Below are 26,567 nucleotides of genomic sequence, written 5' to 3'. Positions count from 1 at the left end.
TTCTTCAGCAGGTTCCCATAGTTTCTGGAAACTTGCAGGATTCACCAAATGACAATTCTGAAGGAAGAGGTTCCTCAGTCCCTGTTGATTTTCGTACTGCCGAACATGTAGATCCAGAGGATGAATGTGACAACCCGATAGATACGGAAGCTGCCCATGCCAACCTTCCTTCCTCATCTGATGATGCTTGCAACACAGAAGGATCAATGCGTGATGATGACACTGATCATGATGCCTTTATTGATGCAGCTGTGGAGGAGGCCAGGTCTTCACCCGCGAAGAGATCGACTGGCGGCTTTGCCGACGAAGATGACCTCTTCGATATGTAAGTATCTTCTTCCTTGAAGCCGTATTTCATCCTTTTACTTCTTGCATTCCATTCATAACTTTTTGTCGATCAATTCCCTTCACAGCGACGAAGGTTTCGTCGAGCCGCCGGCCAAGAAGGCCAAACCAGGAGCCACTCCGCCGGACGTCGCTGCTTCTGAAGCGTCAGTTCCTAAAGCAGCCCCCGCAGCTCAAATATCAACCGCTTCCTCCCTTTCCAAAGGGAAGGATGCTCCTTCAACTGCCGCTACCAGGACTCCTCCTTCTGTAAGTTCCTCTCGATTGCAATATGAATTTTTCTGGTGTGTACCTCGCTTGATGATTTTTCATTGAATAACCCCCTTTTTTTTCTTTAGGACCTGCGAGGAGTTATCTCCTCTTTGGAGGCCTTCGCTTCCCAATTCACCTCTCTGGAAGCAGAGAAAGTTCGGCTCCAGAAGGAGGTTAAATCTTCCTCCTCGAAGTTAGATGGTGCGGTCAAGATAGCTGCCGAGGCCCGCCAAGAAGTCGACTCCTTGAAGGAGGAGCTGGGCAAGCTGAAAGAGAAGTTGAGGGAGGAAAAGGCGACCAGGCTAGCTGCCGAAGCTCGGGTGGCTGAAAAGGATGAACTCCTTCGCCAATCTTCCTTAGCTTTACTTGGTAATCTCTTTTGAGCTCCTCTGTCAATTATCGCACTTGTGGGCTCAGCCTTTTATCAATGATCTCTTCTCATTCTGCAGAAGCCGCCAACATTCCTGCCGACGCCTTGGACAAAATTCCAAACAACTCTCCGTCCAACGGCTTGTCGATGACTCTTGCTTCCCATCAGCTCACACGGGAGCTTCTTGAGAAGGGTAAGGGTGCCATGGCGCGGATACACTCGATGATCTTCCCCAAGATCAATCAAGATAAAACTCTGGGGCAGTTGATCGACGCCTTCGCGATTGACACCAAGGAGGTTATCGAGGTATTCAAACGCACTTCGCGTACCTATGGCGCCGTCCTTGCCTTCCAACTTATAATGGGTCGCGGCTTTAAGGCCGATATTGAAGAAATGTCTAAGGAGCTGCCGAAGGAGGAGGATGGGCGGTTGGTTGATTTGAGCACCTTCAAAGCGTCTGCCGTTAGATGTGCACGCCAGCTTCTTGAGTTGGTTTCATCAAGGAAGACGTCGGCAGGCCCTAGCTTATCGACCCAGACTCAGGCGCTCTGATCTTTTGTAGCAAACTTTTCTTTAATTGGATGTGAAACATTGTCTTGCTTGGATAACCTTCGGTTGTAATAAACTCTGTGCTAGCAATGTTGCTAGCACACTCTTTGTTATAATATTGTCACTTGCATTCTCCCGATGGGAGTATCTTCCGATGTTTCAAGGAAAAGGTCGGTCATGCTTTTTGACGCTGTTTCTTGCAGGTGTTCCCCGTGCCCGCATCTGTCGAAGATTCTTCGGGTGCTCTTTCTGAAGATGATCGGATCCAACGTATGAAGGATCGGATCACACAGTTGGAGAAGGATCTGCGCAACACCTACGCCTTGGCTGCTATCATCAAGAAGAAGGGCGAAATTGCGGCTGATGTAGAGCGCTACGCCCTTACTGAACTTCATAAAGCCACCAAAAGTTTAAACTGTAAGTCCCCTGACCCTTGTAGTCATTACTCTTCCACCAGAAATGTACTGCCTGATCTTTTACTGATCACTCTGTCAGTCATATCTCTGAATCGTGCGGAGGAGAACAAGCGGATTCACGAGCGTGTACACGCGTTGACCCAGTTGTCGTCAGCTGAAGAAATTTTCTGGCGGGAGCAGTCGAAGGCGTCGGCTGTTGCACAGTTTCAGGATCGGGTCCAACAGGTTCACCACTTCTTCGACAAATGCTACAAAGCCCTGAGGGTAGTTTGGAGGACAATGTTTCCCTTGAACAGAGTTCCCCCCATACTACTAACTCTGATGTCGGAGTTTGGGAATACCAAGAAGATTCGGTACTTGGTGCGAGCTCAGGTCTTTGCAGGGGCCAGGTTTACGCTTGCTCTTGTACTTGCGCGTTATCCTTCAGCGAATTTACTGTCCATTGCCAATGCAACTGGTGACTTGGAGACGCTGTATCCGAAGGTTTTGCTACCTGCCAATATGATTGTCGACAAGCTGGAGAAGGATTCGAAGGCACCTGAAGAAAAAGACACTCCGCAAGGGTGATTTCAGGAATTAAGGTTGTTTGTATAGATGTTTTGACTACTTGATCCAAGTGTTAGGATCGTTTATTATTTGGTAGATACATGTATATGTATTTTTACCATGTTGATGCCATTGGCAAATTTTGAAGGAGCAAATCTTAATTGCTCGTTTAGTCGTGTATGTATTTCGTTGGTCGGCAAATCTTTTGAGTGATCAGCTCGTGTTGCGGGTTTTGCTAATCCCGTTGTATGCGCAACTTTGCCTTCAACCGATGTATGCTTCGACAGCCATTCCCGAATTATTCGGGTGTAATGACCGCCGATGAACCCGTTGTTCCTTGATATTTCCGTAAGCAAAATATCGAACGTGGGTTGTGTTGATGTTTACTTCCGGACTCTTGCTATTTACGGCGCTCGTAGAGGCATCTATAGCAGAGGGAAAGGTTAATGTCCTTGTTTATTTTGCATCCTGTAGCACTCGTAGAGGCATTTTTCGGAGCACGATCCTTTGCCGCGTACTGGGTTGGACCATCGTTTGCTAGGGTTTACAAAGATGCGGTTTAGGTGCTCCGGTCAACTGCAAAGCTTTTCAAGGAATCGAAACTTGAGTTCTTATTAATAAAAACGCGGGACTAAAGGGCGAAAAAAGGGGAAGCCCTGTTTGGAAAGGAAAATGAAACTAAATGCTAGTAGGTTGCTTAAGTATTGAAGGGGTTCTTCTCATCTTCTGGCTTGGTCACCGTGTTGGTGTTTTTTGAAGCGTCGTCGACTTCGCCAGGGATCTAGGCAGTGATTGTCAGTGTCTTGCTGCCTCCTATATCTTCTGCATTGTCAACTGCCGAAGTTTTTGCTGCCGAAACTTGGGCTACCGAACTTTGTACTGCCGGAGCTTCAAGGGCGAGGTCGGCTGACTTCTTCTTTGCTCCTCTAACGCGTTCTTCTTCCTTAATACTGCGTGACGAGGTCTTCGGTGGAAGGTCAGCAATTTCCTGCCTCAGGCCAAACTTAGCAGGAATCCTCTGAAAGTCCCGATCACAATTGTCCGAGCGTGAGAAACTTCCATAGACTGTAATGTTTGTCCCGTTGTTCCCAGGCATTTTCAGCTTGAGGTATGCGTAGTGCGGTACAGCCATGAACTTGGCATAAGCTGGTCTCCCGAGTATAGCGTGATACTGCGACTCCCAGTTCACGACTTCGAACTCGATCTTCTCCTTCCTGAAATTGTCGGGTTTGCCAAAGACGACGTTCAGGTACGCTTTGCCAAGAGAGTACGCTGGTGAAGTAGGGAGGATCCCATGAAAGCGGGTGTCTGATTCTTCTAGCATTCTCATGGTGATCCCCATACTCTTGATTGTGTCAAGGAATATCAGATTGAGTCCACTTCCTCCGTCCATGAAGACTTTGCTCATCTTGAATCCTCCTATCTGTGCTTCGACCACTAGGGCAGCGTGTCCTGGTTTTGGTATAGTCATCGGGTGATCCGCTCGGCTGAACGTGATGTTCTGAGACGACCACTCGACATACTCAGGGATGTTCACCATGATGCTTTCTGCCAGGTTGATTTCTCGGGTGAGCTTCTTCATTTCTCTCCTTGAAACACCTGTCCTGTGGATCATACTCATCTTCCCACGTGGTGGTGGAAATGCCTCGTTGGGTTGATTAGGTTGAGCTTGCTGGACCTGGTGTTGCGGTGGGGGTGGTGGTGGTGGTAGCTGTTGCTGGCCTGCCTGCTGTATGAGTTTATGCATATCGATGAACTGCCGACAGTCCCTGAGTAGGTGGCTGGACTTTATTTTACCATCCTTGGAATCGGTATACGAATGCAGGTAGCAGGGGGCGTTGATCTGCTCAGCGTAGGGTAGTTCGGGGGTATTCTGTTGTCGTGGTTTATAGTTGCCACGGTTCCCAGAGTTGTTCCGATTACCATCCTGTCGATCATCTCGCCTACCATCGTACCGATCGTCCTGCCGATCAGAGTACCCTTCGGCTACCAAGTTGTTGTCATCATAGCTGCGGTTCTTCCTTCTCTTGTCGCGATCCCTTCGACCACCCGAATCATGCTTCGGCTGGTCATCTTCTTCGTCGTCGCTGCGCTGTCGTGGCTTTCGAACGTTGTCTTCGCCATCGGCCCAGCTGTTGGCGATTTCCATTAACTTGGTTATGGTTTTCGGCTTCTTGCGTCCGAGTTCTTCTATATAGCTTTCACGTCGGATGCCATCACTGAAGGCGTCGATTGCTCTGTCGACAGATACGTCTTCTGCAGCGTTCAGGAGCTTGGTGAATCTCCCGATGTATGCGCGCATCGACTCCTTCTGCTTTTGCTGACAATGCCGTAACTCTTCGATCCCGACGGGCCTTTTGTACGTTGCTTGAAAGTTGGCGACGAAGGCTTCTACTAGGTCGTCCCATGACTTGATGGAACCCTTCGGCAGACCTCTTAGCCAGGCTCGCGCTGAGTCCTTTAGGTAAAGCTGCAGGCACTGCATTGCTGCTATCTGGTTCCCTTTTTGCAGAATCACTGTCTGTAGATAATCCTCTATCCAGGATCTCGGCTCCTGCTGCCCATCGTACTTGGTGGCGTCGGTAGGGGTGGGTTTGAACTTCCTGGGTGGCATCGCCTCCCGAATTTTGTAGCTTAAGCAATCGGCTCCCCTAAGCTCGCCGTCGTTCTCCTGGCTCTCATCCGAAGAATCGCTGTCGTGTTCCTCTCTGGCGGCGCGTCGCCGCCTTGCTTTGTCGATCCTACTCTGAGTAATTTCATCCCGAGCATCTCTCGCATGGTGTTTTGAGCCATTGGCTTGCAACGTGGTTTTGTCCTTTCTTGGGACCAGATTGTCTCCCAATATCGCGAGACTTTCTAGGGCACCTCGGTGGGCTTGAGCCATGGAACCTTCAGGGCGCTGATTGATGAGATATGCAACGAGGTTGGCGGTTGCTCCCGCGACGGTCTTTGGTCGTGGCATGCCCGCGGTGTCCGTGGTCATGAAGGACTTGGTCAGATTTGATGTTATTTCTCTAGCATCGCCTTCCGAGAGCCTGGACATTCTTGATCGATGTTTGCCTCCTCCGTGAGTACTTCGAGAGGCACTTCCCTGCGAGCCCCTTCGTCGCTCACTGGATCGGTCTGCCGCAGATAAGCGTCTCTCGAGAGTAGCTTGCTCCTTGGATAGTCGCTCCCGATTTTTCTCCAATATGGAGCGGTAAGCATTGAGAGTGCCAACCGTGGTTCCTGCCGGAAGTGGCGTGTTGTTAAGCACGGCTGCCTTGGCTGCTACCCACTCCTCCTCCGCGATGGTATGGTCGCTGTTGTTGTTGCTAGCGCTGTTCTCAAAACTAGCTCGCCTGCTGGAACGGGGGGTGCGATCTCTATCTCCCCTGTTAGCAACATAAACTTGGAGGGGCGCCGCTCTTCGGGTGTCTCCTTGGGTGATGCTGTCGATGCTGTCCTCTCCCGATGAATAGTGGGCATTGCAGATGAACGGCGTGTCGCTCGACCCCAGCCTGTGCCTCGTGTCGCAGTTCGTGCAGTAGTACGAGGTTAGCTCCGAGGACGTGGGATCGTCGGACCCGACCAACATGGAGGATGCCGAACGGGGAGTCAAAGGCGCGGGCGAACTCGACGGGCTTGTCAGGCCAGCCGAAAGGTCGAGTGATGACGATGCGCTTGGGCTCGTCGATCTGGAGATGGGCGATTCCAGCAGCCGAAGGATTCCTTCCGAGTTGACGTTGTAGTGGACGCTCCCGAAGGTCATCTCCATGTTGCCTTGTAGATCGGAGAAAGTCGAGCGAGACGAGTCGCTGTGCGGGGTGAATTCGTAGGAGCCGAAACGAATCGGGCTTCCCAGATGAGGCGATGACGGTGTTGATGAAGCTGTCGATGACATGACGGGTTTCGCCGATGTCCGATCTTGTGCCGACAGGGTTCCCGCAGACGGAGCCAATTGTCGAGGGTACTCCCCGGCAATGCCCTCTGTTTGGGGCTTAGGGTTAGCGGAATCCTGCAAGCTGACACGAGACATCGGTTCACAGACAAGCGGGGAGAGCGATTTACCCAGGTTCAGGGCCCTCGATGAGGTAAAACCCTTACGTCATGCCTGTCTGTCTTTGATTATGATGATGGGTTACAATGGGGTGCCGAATAGTTCGGCTGAGATCTCGTCGATAGGCTAAGTATTGCAGCAACCTAGCTCTGGACTTTCTGGTGGCTAGTATTGCTACGATTGATTCTGTCCCTCGGCAGCCCCTCTCCTGGCCTTTATATAGGAGGCCAGGTCTCAAGAGGTCTAACCAAGTACGACTAGGTTTACAACAGCTTTAGATCTAATCTTTCCTTGTTCGGCCGCTTCCTTGTCTTGCCCGCCAAGGGTTCCTCTGGTGCGCCGCCCAGGTGGCCCATCTTGCCTCCAGGTGTCTTCATGGGCCTCCAACTAATCAATACAGGATAGGGCAATGTCGGTTACCCGAAGGGTAATGCCCACGTCAAGCACCCATGACCAACCACAAATGCGAAGATTTTTCTTGCAGCGACAACATGGTTAAATCAGGATGGCTAGCCGAAGGCGGAGGAGATGGTGGGCGAATCCGGCGTGGCACGACGCGACTCCGGCGAGACGGTGGGGGAGGTGGCAATGAGGTAGCGAGAGGGGCCGACGGTAGGGGTGGCGGAGGGGGCGGTCGGTGATGTCCACAAGGGGAAAGCCACGAGAGAGGAGAGAGAACAGGTCGGGATAGGGACTGGCGTGGGCATACCCTATCAGGTATCCACTATTACTATAATAGGTGCTATTTGTAAGGGTATTTTACCCTTATCCATTATTTTGGTAACAATGACACCGTGCTAGTGTATTTGGACTAATACATGGCTACAAGATGATTCCCAGGTATTAGCCAAAGAGGTATAAAAGTGTATCAATGGAAGAAGAAGGCAATGGAGACCCCCCCAATTCGATGAAAAGATCAACAGGATTTTCCTGTGCCTGGCCGGTCACTGGCCCGGTCGGACCGGCCCTGGCACCGGCCAGCCCGGTCAGGACCGGCTCCGGCGCTTGTGCCATCCGGGCAGGATCCAGTAAAGGGGGGCAAGCCGTCCGGTCGCCGCCCGGTCTACAGCCCGGTTAGGACCGGCGCATCCGGTCACCGGCCCGGTCGGACCGGGCTACCGACCGGCTGCCCCGGCGCCAACCGGATTTGGCGCTTGTGCCATCCGGGCGCATTCCAGTAAGCCCAGAAGCCCCTCCGGTCAAGCTCCGGTCCCTGCTCCGGTTGAAACCGGCCGGCCCGATCGAGAGCCCGGTCTGACCGGCCTGTGCGCCGGCCGGCCCGGCGCCAAACCCGGTCAACCGGATTCCTCGAAGAAAATCTGATGTGGCAAGTTGACCAACGGCCATTTTTCGAAGAACACTATAAATAGGCCTTCTCCTACCTCTGAACAGTTAGGCACTACACTACAAGCTGTTCTTGAGCTCTCTCTCTCTTGCTCCATTGCTAGAAACACCAAAAGCCTCAGATCTCCCTCCTCCTCCACCCAAACTCAAATCCCTCCGGGGAATCATTAGAGGAGGACCCGATCTACCGTTCTACCAAGCCAAATCTCATTCCCCCTTGTATTCATTGAGAAGCTTGCTTCCTAGGGTTCCTTGGAAACCCTAGGTAGGCAAGAGGAGTCCGGAAGCATCCGGGCTGTGGATTTGCTCCGGGCAAGATTGTGAAGGTTTGGAGGCTACCTCAAAGTCTACCACAAGTGAGTGAGCTATTCCTTCGTGGGATAGGCTCCGGAGAATAGGGTGAGCCTTCGTGGCGCGGGGAATCCTTCGTGGGACCTCCACTCCTCCAAACGTGACGTACCTTGTTGCAAAGCAAGGGAACACGGGAATACATCCTCGTCTCCGCGTGCTATCGGTTATCTCTAACCGAACTCCTTACTTGTGATTTAACTGCCTGTGAGAGCCTTCGTGCTCGAGTTAGTTATATCCTCATATAGGTTGCTTCACCTAGTTTGCATTAGGCTCATCTTTATATTCCGCAAAGCCTAATATTGCAAAGAAAGAATTAAAATTTGTAGAAACCTATTCACCCCCCCTCTAGGTTTACCATCTCTATACTTTCAATTGGTATCAGAGCCTGGACTCTTATTAAGGGCTTCACCGCCTTAAGAGTGAGATGGATAAACTCTTCGAGGGTCTAGATGACGACTCTAACCTTTCGGTTAAAGAGATGAAATCTAGATTCTTGGCATATGATGCCGAGAAGAAGAAAAGGGAGGATGAGCTACAAAACCAAATGACAGAAATGACTGCCATGCTTAAGAACCTAACTGCGGGTGGAACTTCTAGTGGGGCTTCGGCCTCTAAGGAAACCTACCATGATGTTAACCATGACTATCCCAGAAACACTTCACCCATGCCTCATATAAACCATAGTGGGACCGTTCCCCATTACGATGGAACTCACTTTCCACATTGGAAATCTGCTATGGAATCTCATATTCGCAGCAGCAGTGTGGAGCTATGGGAGCTCATTGTTCATGGACATCGGGAGCCACAAGATCCTACTCGGTTGACCTCCACCGAGTTCTACAACCGTCAACTCAATGCATCCGCACGTGACAAGATTAGAAGTGGCATCAACCGCAAGCTTCTTGATCAAGTCGATGACATTGTCTCCGCTAAAGAGTTGTGGGATCGGATCGTAGTACTCCAAGAGGGAACCGATTTGATCCAATCAGCTCTCTATGAGACCGCAAAGCAAGAGGCCTACCAGTTCATGATTCGAGATGGAGAATCCGTATTCGATGCCTATGCTAGGCTTGGTGCTCTGAAAGTAAGGGTCAAGGGACTTGGTGCTGAGAAGTACAATGACGGATTCGAGATGAACGAAGCCTTCATAAAATCCAAGGTCATTGCTATGATTGCCGTCAAACAAGAAGACACCAACCTTGGACTCAACTTGCAAATCATGACCAAGAGTGCCGATCTCAACTCCGATGATCTAGTCTCCTATGTGGCCGCCAATGAAAGCATGGCCAAAGCCGGAAAGAGGCTCAAGGCAATGAACCGTGTTGATGAAGCCTCACACAACCATGAAGCGTCACACAACCTTGCTCTCAAAGCTAGAGCCGACCATGAAAGCAACGAAGACTATGAAATTGAAGAAGATGAAGAGATGACTTCAACTAGTGACATTGCTACCGACTTTGCTTTCTTTGCCAAGAAGTACAAGGTCAAGTTCCCAATGCTCCTCAATGACAAGAAGAAGAAGAGAACTTGCTACAATTGTGATGAAGATAACCACTTTGCAAATGAGTGCCCTTATGAGAAAAGGGTAGACAAGCCAAAGTTCATCAAAGGGGTCAAGCCAAGATTGAAGCCGAACCCAATCAACGATCGGTACAAGAAGAACAAGGGAAGAGCTTTTGTTGGGGCCGAGTACTTGTCCGATGAAGAAGAGGAAGATGAGGAGAAGGAGGCCGGAGTGGCCGGTTTAGCTTACTCTAAGCCCGGGTCACTCTTCACATATGACTACTCCAAAGATTACTCCACGGAGAATGATGTTGGCTCTTCCTTCATGGCAAGAACAAATCAAGATGATGACTCCGATGACTCTCCCTCCTCTCCAATCATTGGCTCTTGTCTTATGGCAAGGGAAACCAAGGTAATGGAACCTCCACCTTCCCTATCTAGTGTTCTTGATGATGAAAACGAAGATCAAGAAGAATTAATTATGCTTAAGGAACTCTATGATGTTAGATGCACCCTTCGTGGTGAAGCTCTTGTCAAGTTTGATTTCTTGATGGACTCACTCAAAGAAAAGGATGAGTCCATTGAGGAATTAGAATATCAATTGAATGAGAAGGAACGGAGATTCAATCTCCTAAGACAAGAGCTAAACACCGAAAGGTGCATATCTCAAGGCCTTAAGCAACAAATTGAAACTTATGAACTTGATAAAGTTAAGGACCTAGAAACTATTGATAGGGCTCAATTATTGACCCAAGAGCTCAATGCCTCAAAGGAGGAACTTGAAGTTGCTCATGCTTCTTTCACTAGGGATCTTGACCACCTTGAAAGAGCTAACAAGCTTGTCAAGGATGAGCTCAAGAAACTTGGAGAGAATCATGATCTACTTCAAGAATCCTACAAAAGGGCTCTTGGATCAATGAAGGATCCCATTGATGTTGAAAAGCTTGCTTGTTCCTCCATTTCCTTTACTAGTGAGCATGCTAAACTTGTTGAGGAACATATTCGTTTACAAGAGGAACTTTCTTTGCATGTTGAGACCAATGCATATCTTGAGTCCTTGGTGACCAAATGTGGTCTTGATTATCATCCTAATGAATCTTCTTGTGAGCAAGCATCTATTCTTGAGGAAAATGTTAGGCTAACAAAGGAACTTGCAAAGTTCACCACCGCCAAGAACAAGATGGGATTGGATGACCTCTTGAGTAAGCAAAGGTCAAACAATCAAAAGTATGGACTTGGATATGTCCCCAAGTCCCACAAGAAGAACAACTACAAGAAGGAGAAACCCGCTCAAGATAAGAACAAGAAGGTCACTAACAATGGCAAAGCCTCAAAGGGCAAAGCCACTAGTGGTGACCGCACGGGGCCAAACGATCACTATGCATTATTTGTTGATTATTATGGTGATATCTATGCTAACTATGTTGGCCCTCCTAATGGCTATGCTTATAGAGAGTACTCAATTTGGGTACCAAAAGATATTGTTGCCATTGCAAAGGAACCCATTAATCGATGGGTTCCTAAATCCTCTACTTGATTTTGTAGGGGTATTCCTCCGGTGGTCCAAAATGGGTGTTTGATAGTGGATGCACCAATCATATGACCGGAGGAAAAGGTGTGCTTGATCAATTCATTGAAGATATCAACAAGAAGTCAAGCATTACCTTTGGTGACAACTCAAAGGGAAAGGTACTTGGGTATGGCAAGGTAGCAATCTCTAAGGACTTGTGCCTTGAGACGGTTATGCTTGTTGAACACCTTGGCTATAACTTACTTTCTATATATCATCTTGCCGATGCCGGTTACAATTCATATTTCACTAAATATTATGTGCAAGTCTTTAGGAGTGACAATCTCAAATTGGTCCTTGTTGGATATGTGGAGAACAACCTTTACGTGGTTGACCTCTCGAAAGAGAGCCCCTCCTTCTCCACATGTCTAATGGCGGCCAAGCATGACGAAGGATGGTTGTGGCATCGCCGCCTTGGTCATGTTAACATGAGGAATCTTAAACAACTCCTAAAGGGTGAGCATATTGTGGGACTAACCGGCGTTTCTTTTGAGAAAGATCGTGTTTGTAGTGCATGTGTAGCCGGAAAGCAACTCAAGAAGAAGCATCCCATCAAGAGTATTGTTACCACATCTAGGCCTTTGGAGCTCCTTCATTTGGACCTCTTTGGGCCATCACATTATGATACTCTTGGTGGGAGCAAGTATGGACTTGTCATTGTTGATGATTACTCAAGATACTCTTGGGTCTTTCTCCTTAAGTCTAAGGACGAGACCCATAGAGAGTTCATCACCTTCGCAAAGAAAGCTCAACGTATGTATGAATCCGAGATCAAGGCGATTAGGACCGACAATGGCACCGAGTTCAAGAACTACACTATGCAAGAGTTTGTGGATGATGAGGGCATCAAGCATGAGTTTTCGGCGCCATACACCCCTCAACAAAACGGTGTTGTTGAAAGGAAGAATCAGACTATCATTGAGATGGCAAGAACCATGTTGAGTGAATTCAACTCACCCCACAACTTTTGGGGAGAAGCCATCTCTACGGCCGTCCACTACTCCAACCGGCTCTTCCTCCGTCCCCTCCACAACAAAACCCCATACGAGCTCCTTACCGGTAACAAGCCTAATGTCATGTATATTCGTGTCTTTGGATGCAAATGCCTTGTTAAGAACAACAAAGGAAAGCTCGGTAAATTTGAAACTAGAACCATAGAGGGTATATTTGTTGGATATGCGGAGAACTCTCATGCCTATAGATACTACAACCGGTCCTCCGGGACTATTGAAGTATCTTGTGACGTGGTGTTCTTGGAGGATAATGGCTCCCAAGTGGAGCAAGTTGTTCCATGTGTTGCAGGTAATGATGATGATCCATCTAGTGCCATCAAGCATATGGGCATTGGACACATCCGGCCCATGGAGGTTCATAATGATGATCAAGATGATGGAGTAGATGTCTCAAGCACGCCACAAGTGGAGCCTAGCTCAACTCAAGCCGAACCATCAAGTGCAACTCAAGAACCATCCTCTACTCAAGATGAGTCTCAATCCGAAGAACAAGAAGAAGATCCTCATTCCATGGAGCAAGATCATGATGACGATCAAGAAACATCCTCAACTCATGATCAAGCTCAAGTGGTCCCTCATGATCAAGTACTAGCAAGAGATGAATTCATTGATCATGAAGGAACCGTTCGGAAGATCAAGGCCGCTACAAGGGCAAGTGACATGAAAGTGGATCAAGTCCTTGGTAGCATCTCAAGAGGAGTGGTAACTCGTAGACACCATGCATTACTTATCACTTATTGTCAACATCATGCTTTTGTGTCTAGTTTTGAACCACTTAAGGTACATGAAGCCTTGGTCGATCCGGATTGGGTAATTGCCATGCAAGAAGAATTGGAGTGTTTCACTCGTAATGAAGTATGGTCTCTAGTTGAGAGACCCAAGGATCATCGCATCAATGTCATTGGGACCAAATGGGTATTCAAGAACAAGCAAGATGAGAATGGCATTGTTATACGAAACAAAGCAAGGTTAGTGGCGCAAGGGTTTGCCCAAATAGAAGGTATGGATTTTGAGGATACCTTTGCGCCGGTAGCCCGTCTTGAAGCTATTCGTCTTTTGCTTGCATTTGCATCTTTCCACAATTTCAAATTATATCAAATGGATGTGAAAAGTGCATTTTTGAATGGTCCCCTAAAAGAAATCGCATATGTGGCTCAACCCCCGGGTTTCGAAGACCCATGCCGACCCAACCACGTGTATCTACTCCATAAGGCACTCTACGGTCTCAAGCAAGCTCCACGTGCTTGGTATGAGTTCCTTAGGGATTTCTTACTACATGATGGGTTTTGCATGGGTACGGTCGATTCCACCCTTTTCACCAAGCGGGTTAAAGGGGGTGGCCTCTTTATATGTCAAATATATGTTGATGATATTATTTTTGGTGGAACTAACCCCAATCATAACAAAGCTTTTGAGCTATTGATGACTAGGAAATTTGAGATGTCCATGATGGGAGAGTTGAAGTTCTTTCTAGGCTTCCAAGTGAGGCAACTTGCAAAAGGCACCTTCATCTCTCAAGAAAAGTATGTGAAGGACATGCTCAAGAAATTCAACATGACCAATGCAAGTCCAATGAAGACACCCATGCCCGTAAAGGGGCAACTTGGTTCATGTGACGGTGAGAAGGATGTGGACATAAAGGTATACCGCTCCATGATAGGATCCTTGCTCTACCTTTGGGCCTCTAGGCCGGATATCATGCTAAGTGTAGGGATGTGTGCTCGTTTTCAATCCGCTCCCAAGGAGAGCCATTTAGTGGCGGTCAAACGGATACTAAGATACCTTGTTCTCACTCCTACTCTCGGGCTATGGTATCCAAAGGGGTCAACCTTTGAACTCATTGGCTATTCGGATTCGATTGGGCCGGTGATAAGGTTGATCGGAAGTCTACCTCCGGGGCTTGCCAATTTATTGGCCGGTCATTGGTGAGTTGGTCATCCAAGAAACAAAACTCCACCGCCCTATCCACCGCCGAAGCCGAATACATATCCGCGGCATCTTGTTGCACTCAATTGTTATGGATGAAGCAAACCTTGAAAGACTATGGTGTGTCTCTTGGTACGGTGCCTCTTCTTTGTGACAATGAAAGTGCAATAAAGATCGCCAACAACCCGGTTCAACATTGTCGCACCAAACATATTGACATTCGCCATCACTTCCTACGTGATCATGTTGCCAATAAGGATATTGATCTCACTCATGTGGGAACAACCTACCAATTGGCGGATATTTTCACTAAGCCTTTGGATGAAGCCCGCTTTGTTAACTTGAGAGGAGAACTTGGTATTCTTGATCCTAAAAACTTGGATTGATTAACTTCTTGCACTATATTCTTGCATTTATCTTGCTATCTAGCTTAGAGGTATAGCACATATGGGGATAGTCATTCTACCATATCTTGGTATGATGCATACCTATGTGTGCAACATAAATAGACCCAATGTCATTATATGGACCCAAGCATGTCTCTTCGCGGTCACATGACATTTGCGCTTTCACATAGGGGGAGTAATCCCCCGCCCCTCATTGAGCCTTCATTACAAATTGATTTGACTATATAAGGCCCAATGATTTTAGTGCGAGCATCATTTCCAAAATGACTTATGATTCTTGATATACACTTCGAATCATGCCCATTGTTGCTATTCACATCTTGTTTGGTTTTTCTCTCCCATGGGTATGCCTAGAAAACTTTGTGTTTCCAACCCCATGTCTATGCTCATCTCATCATCATCTATCTACCTATATGTACATGTCATCATTTGAGCACTCACACACATTTACACAAAGAATAGGGGCAAAACGAGGCAAAATGACACATTTTTGGGCAAATTGACTCTGGTCGGTCACTGGCCCGGTCGGACCGGCCTTTGCGCCGGATCGTCCGGCGCCTGGCCCGGTCGACCGGGCGCCCGACCGGCCGTGCGGGCTGTTATGTTTTGAAGAGGATACCCCTTGGGGATCTTCTTCCTCATTCTTCCCCAACTCCCACACCTCCATGGCCGGCGCCATCAGCACCTCCACCAAGATCTAGGCACTTCCCACCATAGGAACTTCCCCAAACTCCACCACACCATAGATCGGGGCCCTTGGGACATCTCCACCGAAGGATTTGGTCCCCCTCCAACTAGCTTGGGAATTTTTGGAATTCTTGGTTTTCAAGCCCTACCTCGTGTTCTTCTTGCTCCCTTGATCAAGAAGGACAATGTCTTCGGGTAATGTACTCTCCTATCCTCCCTAATCTCTAGTCCTCCTCACACATTGCAAGTTCTTGCCAAAATTTGAGGAAATCTTAGGGTTAGGGTTAGGGTTTGCAAGTCCTCATGCCTTTAGAGTGTCTCTCAACACAAAGCACATACTCCACTCTATTGCTATAGCATGTACTCAAGTTTTTCGAGTTTTTGCATGAATTTGTGGTAGAAAATCTGGGCAAACATCACAAATCATCACCACCCGGTTCACAGCCCGGTCAACCGGCCATTCAACCGGCCGGTCCGGCGCGCGGCCCGGTCAACCGGATTTTCGACCGGCTCGCCCGGTCTGCAGTCCGGTCGGACCGGCCTGTGCGCCGGCCTGCCCAGTTTTTCGCACAATCTCATCAATACACTTGGATATATGCTATGCTTTCTGGTTCTCCCTCATTGATGACATGTACACTTACCTCTTTGCTATCCTCGCCCTATTTTGCTGATTCACAGGTGATGAATGGAGTGATGGGGACCGTGGCACTGTTGCCAAGCGAGGGAGGCACTCAGGGGTTCCACCACGGCGCTCTACTGGTCGTGCTCCTCAGACTACTGGTGGCAGCTCAACTGGAGGCCGCACCAAGAACACTGGCCAGAAAAGGAAAGATAAGCACGCTGCACAAGAAGATGATGAGGAATTGCCAGACTTCAATGTTGGCGATGTCCATATTGGTGCATGGAAAAGGCTTCGAGAAACCAATCACTATCGCTTTGAGACTCCCACTTACACCGGGGGCGACAAGTTCTTCTGGACCCAGAGTCAGGAGAGGATGTGGCATGAGTACTATGACTCCCGAGAGCACATGAAGAATGACTGCATTGTTATGCCCAAGGCTGTCAAGGATGTTATTGCGATGCATGAAGCCACCACACATCGGTTTGTGGTTGAGACTTTGAAGAACATGGGGCTGTATGAGCTTGTATGTCTGACGCCTTCTGATGGATGCTATTGCCCACTCTTGGTAAGGCAATTCCACTGCACTGTGTACTTCCATGATGATCCAGCCCGTACCATGACATGGATGACAGGCAAAGAGAAGTACTCCTGCAACTATCTTGACTTGTGTGATGCCCTTGGGTTTGGTGGAGGTCGTGCTCACGGTTTCAAGCTTTACTCTCAGCAGAAGTTCAACAAAGGAGACATTGCTTTCTGCTATCCTCGGGAGCCCACCGCTCGTCCTCCCACCATATCTGGCATGTACTACTCCTATCTCCTGCTTGCCAAGTTATTCAGAGAGTCTCTCATCAGCAAGTCAGGTGATACAAGTGAATGCCGAGGATATCACTTGAACTTGATGTACTACTGCAACCCTGAGCACCGGCGACGCATTGATGGATGTGATCTCATCTACTCTGAGCTGCGGAGATGTGTTCGCGATAGGATGACCCCGAACTATGCTCAATACATCCAGCTCCTCATCAACAAGGTTGTGCCTGCTCCTCTCAATGTGCATGGTGAACGGGTCAAGATGGAAGCATTCAAGGTTCCTGTCAAAGGTGATAGACAGGATGTTCCTGAAATGATGCCTTCTGAGCGCCGGTCCAAGGAACGCCATGACCCTACTAGCTCCAACTTCACTCGGCGCCTGCAGCATGGTATCTCTAGGTTCTTCTCCTCCATGTGGCAGATGTGCAAGAATACTAATGATGTTGCACATCAAAGCCTTGCTATGACCCAAGAGACGAGAAGGCGCCAGAATGAGTACATGGCCACTCGGAATGTCACCTTTCCTTCTCCCGGCCCTGAGTTAGAGCCTGTTCATGCACCTAACTGGGAGATGCCTCCTCTCACTGATCAGATGTTCCAGAACTTTGATCCTACATGGTACGGCTTTGGTGCTCCTCCCCCTCCTCCTCAGCCTGCTCGTGACCCTACTGATGATGATGATGAAGAAGATGAAGGTGCTACTGATACGCGTGATGATGGCGAGAGCTCATACTCCGCTGGGCATGAGCTCTTCTGATGGGTGCGCTAGCATCTCTCCTCTTTTTCTTCGCCTTTTTGGTGTTCCGATGCCAAAGGGGGAGAAGAGAGTAGAGTCTAGGATTCACGGGGTGTTTCTTTGATTGCCACAAGCCATGGGAGTTGCTCTATTTGGATTTTATATGGCTTGTGCTTGTTTACTTTGAGTTTTTCAAGAACCATTTGCTATTTCCAATAATTCGTGTATGGATGTGTATGGACGACTATTATGTGTGCTACTCTATGTTAGGATGATTATGTGTGCTATGCTTATATATCTTGATATGCACATCTCCATACCATGCTTGTTTCCTAAAGATATTGGGGGAGCTTCTCATATTTCACAAATGGTGCACTTTGCATTCAAACGCAAATTCTCCAAGTGCACACATTATGGGGGAGCTTTCGTAATATCTTATATGGAATCAAGGTTTAGAGCTTATCATAATATCTATTTGTGACTCTAGCTCGGTTTGTCATCGTATACCAAAAAGGGGGAGATTGTAAGGGTATTTTACCCTTATCCATTATTTTGGTAACAATGACACCGTGCTAGTGTATTTGGACTAATACATGGCTACAAGATGATTCCCAGGTATTAGCCAAAGAGGTATAAAGGTGTATCAATGGAAGAAGAAGGCAATGGAGACCCCCCAATTCGATGAAAAGATCAACAGGATTTTCCTGTGCACAGCGATCAGCGGCGGTCGGACCGGCCGGCACCGGCCAGCCCGGTCGAGACGGCTCCGGCGCTTGTGCCATCCGGGCAGGATCCAGTAACGGGGGGCAAGCCGTCCGGTCGCCGCCCGGTCTCCAGCTCGGTTAGGACCGGCGCATCCGGTCCCCGGCCCGGTCGGACCGGGCTACCGACCGGCTGCCCGGCGCCAACCGGATTTGGCGCTTGTGCCATCCGGCGCATTCCGATGAAGCCCAGAAGCCCCTCCGGTCAAGCTCCGGTCCATGCTCCGGTTGAAACCGGCCGGCCCGGTCGAGAGCCCGGTCTGACCGGCCTGTGCGCCGGCCGGCCCGGCGCCAAACCCGGTCAACCGGATTCCTCGAAGAAAATCTGATGTGGCAAGTTGACCAACGGCCATTTTTCGAAGAACACTATAAATAGGCCTTCTCCTACCTCTGAACAGTTAGGCACTACACTACAAGCTGTTCTTGAGCTCTCTCTCTCTCTTACTCCATTGCTAGAAACACCAAAAGCCTCAGATCTCCCTCCTCCTCCACCCAAACTCAAATCCCTCCGGGAAATCATTAGAGGAGGACCCGATCTACCGTTCTACCAAGCCAAATCTCATTCCCCCTTGTATTCATTGAGAAGCTTGCTTCCTAGGGTTCCTTGGAAACCCTAGGTAGGCAAGAGGAGTCCGGAAGCATCCGGGCTGTGGATTTGCTCCGGGCAAGATTGTGAAGGTTTGGAGGCTACCTCAAAGTCTACCACAAGTGAGTGAGCTATTCCTTCGTGGGATAGGCTCCGGAGAATAGGGTGAGCCTTCGTGGCGCGGGGAATCCTTCGTGGGACCTCCACTCCTCCAAACGTGACGTACCTTGTTGCAAAGCAAGGGAACACGGGAATACATCCTCGTCTCCGCGTGCTATCGGTTATCTCTAACCGAACTCCTTACTTGTGATTTAACTGCCTGTGAGAGCCTTCGTGCTCGAGTTAGTTATATCCTCATATAGGTTGCTTCACCTAGTTTGCATTAGGCTCATCTTTATATTCCGCAAAGCCTAATATTGCAAAGAAAGAATTAAAATTTGTAGAAACCTATTCACCCCCCCTCTAGGTTTACCATCTCTATACTTTCACTATTGAACTAGAGGTCCACGTGACGATTACGAAACCCAAGGTGCATTAACAATTACCTAGAAGCCGAAGACCAGAAACCTAGCTAGCTTGTATTTGACTCGATCACATGGTACCCGAGACCCCGCCTCCTATATAAAGGCTGGGAGGGGCCTCCGATCGCAAAGGACTCCAACACTAGCCACGATACCCACGGACCAAGCTACATCACCATAGCCATCAATGCACCCCTGTAACTCATCTATCAATCAAGAACAGACAAGCAATTAACACATACTGTTTTTACTCCGGACCTGAAACTGGGTAAATCGTGTCCCCTGTGTTGTTTGTACACCGACGAAACAACTATGCGCTCTCCCCCTAAAACCCAAGTCCATAAACCATGGTATTGTCGTGGAGACCTCGACATTAGAGTCTCTAGCCAATTTTGGGCTGAAAATGGGTCGGTTTGTGCATCGCTCCATTTGCGTCGGTCGTTGCGATCGATTTTTTGGTGCCCACTACGGATCAAAATGAACTGTCGATCCGTTTACGTCGTGCCGCTGGAGATGCATGAGTACAATAACGATAGCATGGAACTAAGAAAGCTAGCCGAAGCAACAATCTAAAATATAAGGCACAAATGGCCAACTTTAAATTAATAAAGTCAGGTGACCAGGTACAACGATGTTGGTAACAGCCTACAACACCACACACAACTCAAACACACACAGATAAGAAACAAGCTCTGCTTGAAGCCGACGAAGTCCTCCTCGCTTGAAGCCTAGATGGAAGCAAACAACAACATCAAAACAACTAGTCGGCACCAAGAGCAGCACTATATGAACAACTTTATGTGACAACGAAGAGCATCATCCTCCGTCCTCACCAAAGAGGGACCCTACCCATCGCCTAGGATCGAAGGGCGCAACACCGTCAAACGAGGAGTTGTTCACCCTTGAACAAGGGGAATGAGATGTCCAAGTGGCCACCTTGAAAAGCCAGAGCAAGCAGACCTCCTCGCAGCAACGAGCACACCACTGCAACTTACAGCTTCGATCAAGGACATCCAGGACGAAAAAGGGAAAGCTTGGGGGCAGCCACTGATCATGCAGGGGTGCGGATACAGCAAGAGCAGGGCAATGACCGCAAAGCAGCCGTTGTCTTCGCCATTGTCGCCACCAGCGCACCAACCCCATAGCCCACACATCCCTCCAAGCATGGCATCCATCACCGGCTCACCGACCCAAGACGGCGCCTCCAAGGAGGGAACAACACCCATCACGTCGCCATCCAATCAGACGGATTTCAAGCTTTCACCCGCGACGAAGGTAGGGGTGGGGAGTTGGGACCTTAACAACGCCTCCAGGAAGGTAAACGGCACCCAAGGCGTCGCCGCCGATGTGGTCAACGACCAAGAATTTCTAGTGTCCTTGGTTGCCACACCGGTTCCCCATCCAACCGACCACCAAGACAAGCGGGGAGGAGAGAGCCAAAAAGAAAGATACAACAACACCCACGCACGCCATTGGCCGCATGGTCGACGTCGCCCCTCCGCACAAGGTCATCGCCTTCACCGGCAGGCCACGCGGGCTTTTCCGGAGCCCTTCTAAGGCATCGGCAAGGGGAGAGGAGCAAGATGTGGAAGCGGTGATGCGGGGGAACACTAGGCGCCCTCGGTAGGCCGACGTGAGGGCCAAACCACTGACCTTAATTATCCAGGGTCCATCCCAAGGCTTAAGGCCTATTTTTTTTTCAGAAAGTCAAACTATGTCAAGTCAAGTTTGACCAAGTTTTTATCAAAAATTATTAACATGAAAAGTACAAAATCAGTATCATTAGATAGATAATGAAATATACTTTTATATGGTATCTACAAAACATCATATTTATTCATATATTTTAATAAAAATTTGGTCAAACTTTACATCATTTGACTTTTCAAAAAAAATATAAGCCCTTAAACCTTGGGTGGAGGTAGTATTTTCTACCTGAACGAGGTGACATGCACCTTTTGCATGTTACCGTGTGACATGCGGTCTAAATCCCAATTTAAATATTGCAAAAAAATCTGAAAAAAAATCATGCATATTCACAACACATATTAAGATAACCTATAAAAAATTTAGATCAAAATTCGAAACATACATCGAGAAACAAAAAAGAGAAACTCAGATGTGAATAGTCTACAGAGAAACTCAGATTTGAATTCGGGAACTATTCATGACAGATTTCGCTTTTTTATTTCTCGGTGTATGTTTTGAATTTTGATCTGAAATTTTTAGGGGTTATCTTAATATGTGCTGTGAACATACATGATTTTTTTTAAAATTTTACGTAATATTTAAATTTGGATTTAGGCGGCACGGTGACATGCAACCGATTCTTCGGCGTCACGCGCGTGCAAAAAGCTCCATCGCTGACAGCTTTCGATATACCGACAAAGAAAACGGCTGTAAATGTTTTTGGCTCTACTGGTGCTGGCCTGACCTCCTGGGAAAACAGGACAAGCCCCTCGCTATGCTTCAGGTTGCAGAGGTGCAGAGGGCATTCATTTTGGAGATGGTCACCCTCACCTACCAGCATTCCTACGGCTTCCTTCGGGTTCAGGGGGCACAGCACAGAAGGGTGGTTCAATGCAGTGCAGAAGGGTAAATGCGGCCTCTGAGCAAAGGAGCGCCTGCCGACGACGAAAGAAGAGACGCACTTCACTGCCACGGTACTGCTGCTGCCAGCCAGCAGCGCCACTTTCGCAACGTATGTTGTGGTGGCAGGGAGACGCATGCTCCAGTAGGTACGCCAATAACTGCTCTGGATCGTACCACGTCGAGCTTTTGGCCGTCTAGAAAACAGATATCGCAACATGAGTTTCATGACAAGCAGTTCGATTCCTGTAGGAATCATCAAGAGAAAAAAAAAAAAACCCTGTTGCTATTGAGTAATAGAGGTAGAGAGTGCCAGAATTTGGAAGCAAATTTGGTGCACATGGGCACCAGTGCTCTCAGTTTTTAAAATATTTAAAAACTGAATTTCTGCATTTCAAAAAATCATCACATTTATTCCATGAATACATACACATATTCTGAATATTCATGCAAAGTTTCGGTAGAAATTGCATTGTATTTTGAGCTACAGGAAAAAGACAAATTTATGGCTACATATAGAGGTATATATTTGTCAGAAATTTTTCTTTTTGTATAGCTTAAAATATAACATATTTTTCTTCAAAATTTCTACCGTACCTTCAGTATGTTTATATGTATGTGGGTATTTAATTTCATATTTTTTCAAATCCAAAAAATATGATTTTTTTTAAATCAGGAGCACTGGTGCTCATGTGCCAAATACACTTTTCGCTAGAATTTGAACTAACGACCTCGACTTGGAATAAGTAATCTTCGGGAAAAAAAAATACACTTAATATCGAAAAACAAGAGGAGCAGCTAAGCTGCACTAGGATTGGCAAGAAAATGGACAGGAACTACAGATGATTACAAGTGCCAAAATTAACGCACTGAAGTAGGGATTACTCAAAATTCTTTGATTTTTCTTTTACAAAGAAGGCAAATTGGCATTCTATATTTTCGTTGAATGACATCGGGCAAAAGCCATTCTCCTCCTCTGTACTCCTGAACTGCACTACCACCGGCTAAGAACTATCAGTCTGCTCCATATTACAAGACGTTTTGGCAAACTAATTTGCTTTGCCAAAAAGTCTTGCTATATGAAACAGAGGGAGTATGAACGATCACACTCCTCACGCTACGTCAGGATCCACACGACAAATCGATGAGAAGAAAAAAGAACTACAATGACTATACATGCTGCTTGTGCTGCCGAAGCAGATTGAGGGTTCTGCATTGTCAAAATGGCAAAATTCCAGTCAAGACAACACACGCAGATCAGCACATTCAGAACCTCATCTCCCGTCCTTGGCAAGCGGCTTCACCTTGCGCCTGTGGCCGAAGCTGTTAACCAGATCCTTGCGGGCGCACACCGGGAACAGGTGGACGCCGGGGAGCCTCAGACGCCTCAGGACGTAGGGGAAGCTCAGCTGATCCCGGGAGGTGAACCGAACCACCTCGTTGAACCAGAGGCACATGAAGAGGTTGGTCAAGGGGGCGTGATCCCTCACAATAACTGAAGCTTCCGCGAGAGCTGTAGTAGCAAAAAGGCAAATGAATGGGTCACTTATTAGCATCGATACAGCGCAGAGGACCACCGGCTATGGCAAAGGCCTCAAGAACATGTATGATGATTTTGGGCCAAACATTGTGTTTAGTTTGGAGGGCGCTTCTGGTTCTACGTAGCCCGCCCGCATGTGGGTACGGAGGCCTCAATGGTGTGTCCTGTATCATTTGGCCGAGGTGCAGAAAGCCAGAAAGGAGCTACTACCTTTTATGCTCAACGCATGCAAACTGGTCGACTTTATAGCTCATGCCTTTTGCACAACTACAGCTGCGCAGTAACACCAAGTCCATGGTTATCTATAGAGCACATGATGCTATTTTATTTATTTCAGTGCGTCTCTGGCCCTACATCCTAATGTCCTGGCTTGCAATGTAAATATGACATTCTCGTGTTATTTGTTCTCTTTTAAGCTCATCCTGCTGAGTTTTCCTACGAAGTGAATGAATGGCAGGCCAGCCTCAATGCTGCACAGTAGTGAGAGCACATATGGGACATGATGCAGGGCATAACACAAAGGCCAAGCAGAGGTAATATTGATGTGCGTTCTATAAAAAAAGACAGTAGTACTCCTAACTAGTAAGTTAGGAAGACTATATCAGTGCCAATAAAATCTAAGGTGTTGTGCTATGTAAGGCATGATAAGAATGGTCAAAGCAAACAATGGTAAGCAGGCCAAGATTAGAAGCCAACCTTTCTTCCCATTGAATCGTTTGTCATCTGGAATGCCATCTTGTCTGTACTGATCCAACTGTATTTTCACTTCTTCTGGAGTTGCTTTGTGTTTCTTAACAATTGCTTTACCCTCATCATACAAGCTACTCCTAGCTCCATGTTCCGATAACGCTAAGGAAGAGTTTGAACGCCACAGAAGAGCTTCAATTACTCCCAGTGGATCTCTCCGGAACTGAGATTTCGAATCCACCCAAATCGAGTATCTTGCCGTAGGAAAAAGGCGATGACTTATCAGCTGAAGAGAATACAACACCAAAATGGAAGTCAGTTTATGACAAAAAGGATTCATCCTAAACAGACACCATCTGCAGCAATCATAGAAATGCAGATATATATATACTAGGCAATCTTCTTCTAGCTGTTACATTGTCCATAGAGTGCGAAACGGAATGTTGAGGCTTCTACTAACATTTTCTGCCATTAAGACAATGAAGGCAAAGAGTTTTCAGATGATACCTTGGGAATTTTCCCATTCAGACGTTGATCTGTGAAAGGAAGATCTCTCACAAGAATGATCCTCCAATGGCCAATCATGCGATCTTCACCAATCTTGTTACCTTCCTCCTGTTGAGCTGAGCGTGTGACTTCATCCCAGAATGCAACATAGCATACCTAGAAGAACAACAAGCATCAGTTAACAAATAGGAAAGAAACTCAAGACATCAACATCCACCGCAAGAGAAATGCTAGACCTTTTTCACAGACACTTCTGTCATCCCTATAGGCTGGTGAAGGTCATCCCCTCCACCAAATGCACAAGTGGCTACAACAACTCTGCAGGATTTCATGTAATCTTCATCTACATCAGAAACTCTGAACCCACCATTTTCATTGTAGAACCCACAGTGGACCGCTGTAGTTTCCTTCGTCTGCAGCATTAGTAGCAGGAACAATGAGAATGGCAGCTAGCGCATAAATTTCCCACAATTAAGCATTTTTTTATTTTTGACAGTGTTTATAATGCAGTATCTACTTTCTAACATTCCGGAATCAGTAGAAATGCGGATATGGTATTGTTATCCACATACTAGATAAGTACATATTCCGTAGAGCAACTCTGATATCTTACATAATTTTCAAAAACTTCATGAAATATAGAGCCTGAACAAAAACCTTGAAACTTTCTTCTCTTTCAGTCAGTGTCTGATATCCCGTGAATGAATTAAACCGTGAATTCGTCACATTGGATGAAATGTTATCTTCAAGATGGGGCAGACTGGACCTGTACACAACTTCTTTGACTGGCAGGTTTTGTTCAGGTGTTTCAGGAAGTTCCAGATTCCGAAGCCTCTCAGGATCGAGCATCTTCAGGCATGCTGTCAATATAGCACTGAGTTCATCAGGAAAGGGCACGTCATAATTATTGCACTGCTGTTTGATCTAAAAATTGATCACACTGATACTCTAGAAGTGGAAAAAAATAAAATTACAAAATATACCCCAAGAAATCAAAAGAATCAGTAGAAAGCATGGGCTAGAGCCTAGATGTGCTAAAGAAGAGAGGGTTAGCAGCTGGCATTTGCTATCATTCAGCACAGGGAAAAACTTTGACCAGATCAATTTAGTGCATCAGAATAAGCTACACAATACGTTGTACAGTTGTACTGAGGCTGAAGGATAAATCTGCATCTCCACTTTGACTATCCTTACCAGTCAGACAAAACGCTTATGGCCAACTTGACATTATCTATTCACAAGCATTGCAAGTATATAGTAAACACCACCGATGGGAAACTCGGATCAGCAGATCAGCTTGCATCATGCACAATATAAAGAATAAAGAGGATCGCTCAACAGTATATTATGAATATAAAACTAGAGACAGATAAGATGGTCATTAGGTCATCATCATAACAACTTAGCAACACATTATAATATCGGCACACCTACAGATCACCGAATCAAATAAACCAGTAAAGTAAGAAGCAGTTTATCAGCACCAATTTAGGGTTGAACGGTCGAGCTTACACTTCCTGGCGCCGTCGGCGGCGCGGCTGAGGTTGCCGGCGGCCCGCGGAGGCGGCGGCGAGGGCGAGGAGGACGCGTAGAACGGGGAGAGGCGGTAGTACTCGTAGGTGAAGAGGGAGACGGCGAGGAAGGCGAGGAGGAACGGGGCGCCCCAGCGCGCGGCGCGGCGGAGGAAGCGGCGGCGGGCGGAGGCGGGAGGGCGGTTCCGCTTGCGGCGGACGCGGACCCGCACCTTCCCGGAGGCCTCGTCGTCGTCGGAGACCGAGATGGAGATGCCCTGGATCAGCGAGGACGAGGACGACATGGACGGACGGAGCTGGGGACGACGGAGTGGTGGGCTCGGGCTGGGTTAGGCCGCAATAGTGGAGATTGGAATGG

General features: G+C 47.7%; 1 protein-coding gene across 1 annotated transcript; it reads right to left on the bottom strand.

Annotated features, from left to right (window-relative positions):
* Window positions 1-23,088: 23,088 nt before the first annotated feature.
* LOC127292654 (probable hexosyltransferase MUCI70) lies at window positions 23,089-26,567 on the bottom strand. Its single transcript, XM_051322099.1, has 6 exons — window positions 26,190-26,567; window positions 25,335-25,537; window positions 24,914-25,090; window positions 24,678-24,833; window positions 24,180-24,456; window positions 23,089-23,456 (listed from the first exon to the last, which is right to left on the bottom strand). Exons 1-6 carry the CDS (start codon window positions 26,491-26,493, stop codon window positions 23,218-23,220), a joined length of 1,356 nt encoding a protein of 451 aa, XP_051178059.1. The 5' UTR covers window positions 26,494-26,567; the 3' UTR covers window positions 23,089-23,217.

This window comes from Lolium perenne, chromosome 4 (assembly GCF_019359855.2).
Source record: "Lolium perenne isolate Kyuss_39 chromosome 4, Kyuss_2.0, whole genome shotgun sequence".
Lineage (NCBI taxonomy): Eukaryota > Viridiplantae > Streptophyta > Magnoliopsida > Poales > Poaceae > Lolium > Lolium perenne.
The sequence above is the reverse complement of the archived record's forward strand: the minus strand, read 5'-3'. Positions and strand labels throughout refer to the sequence as shown.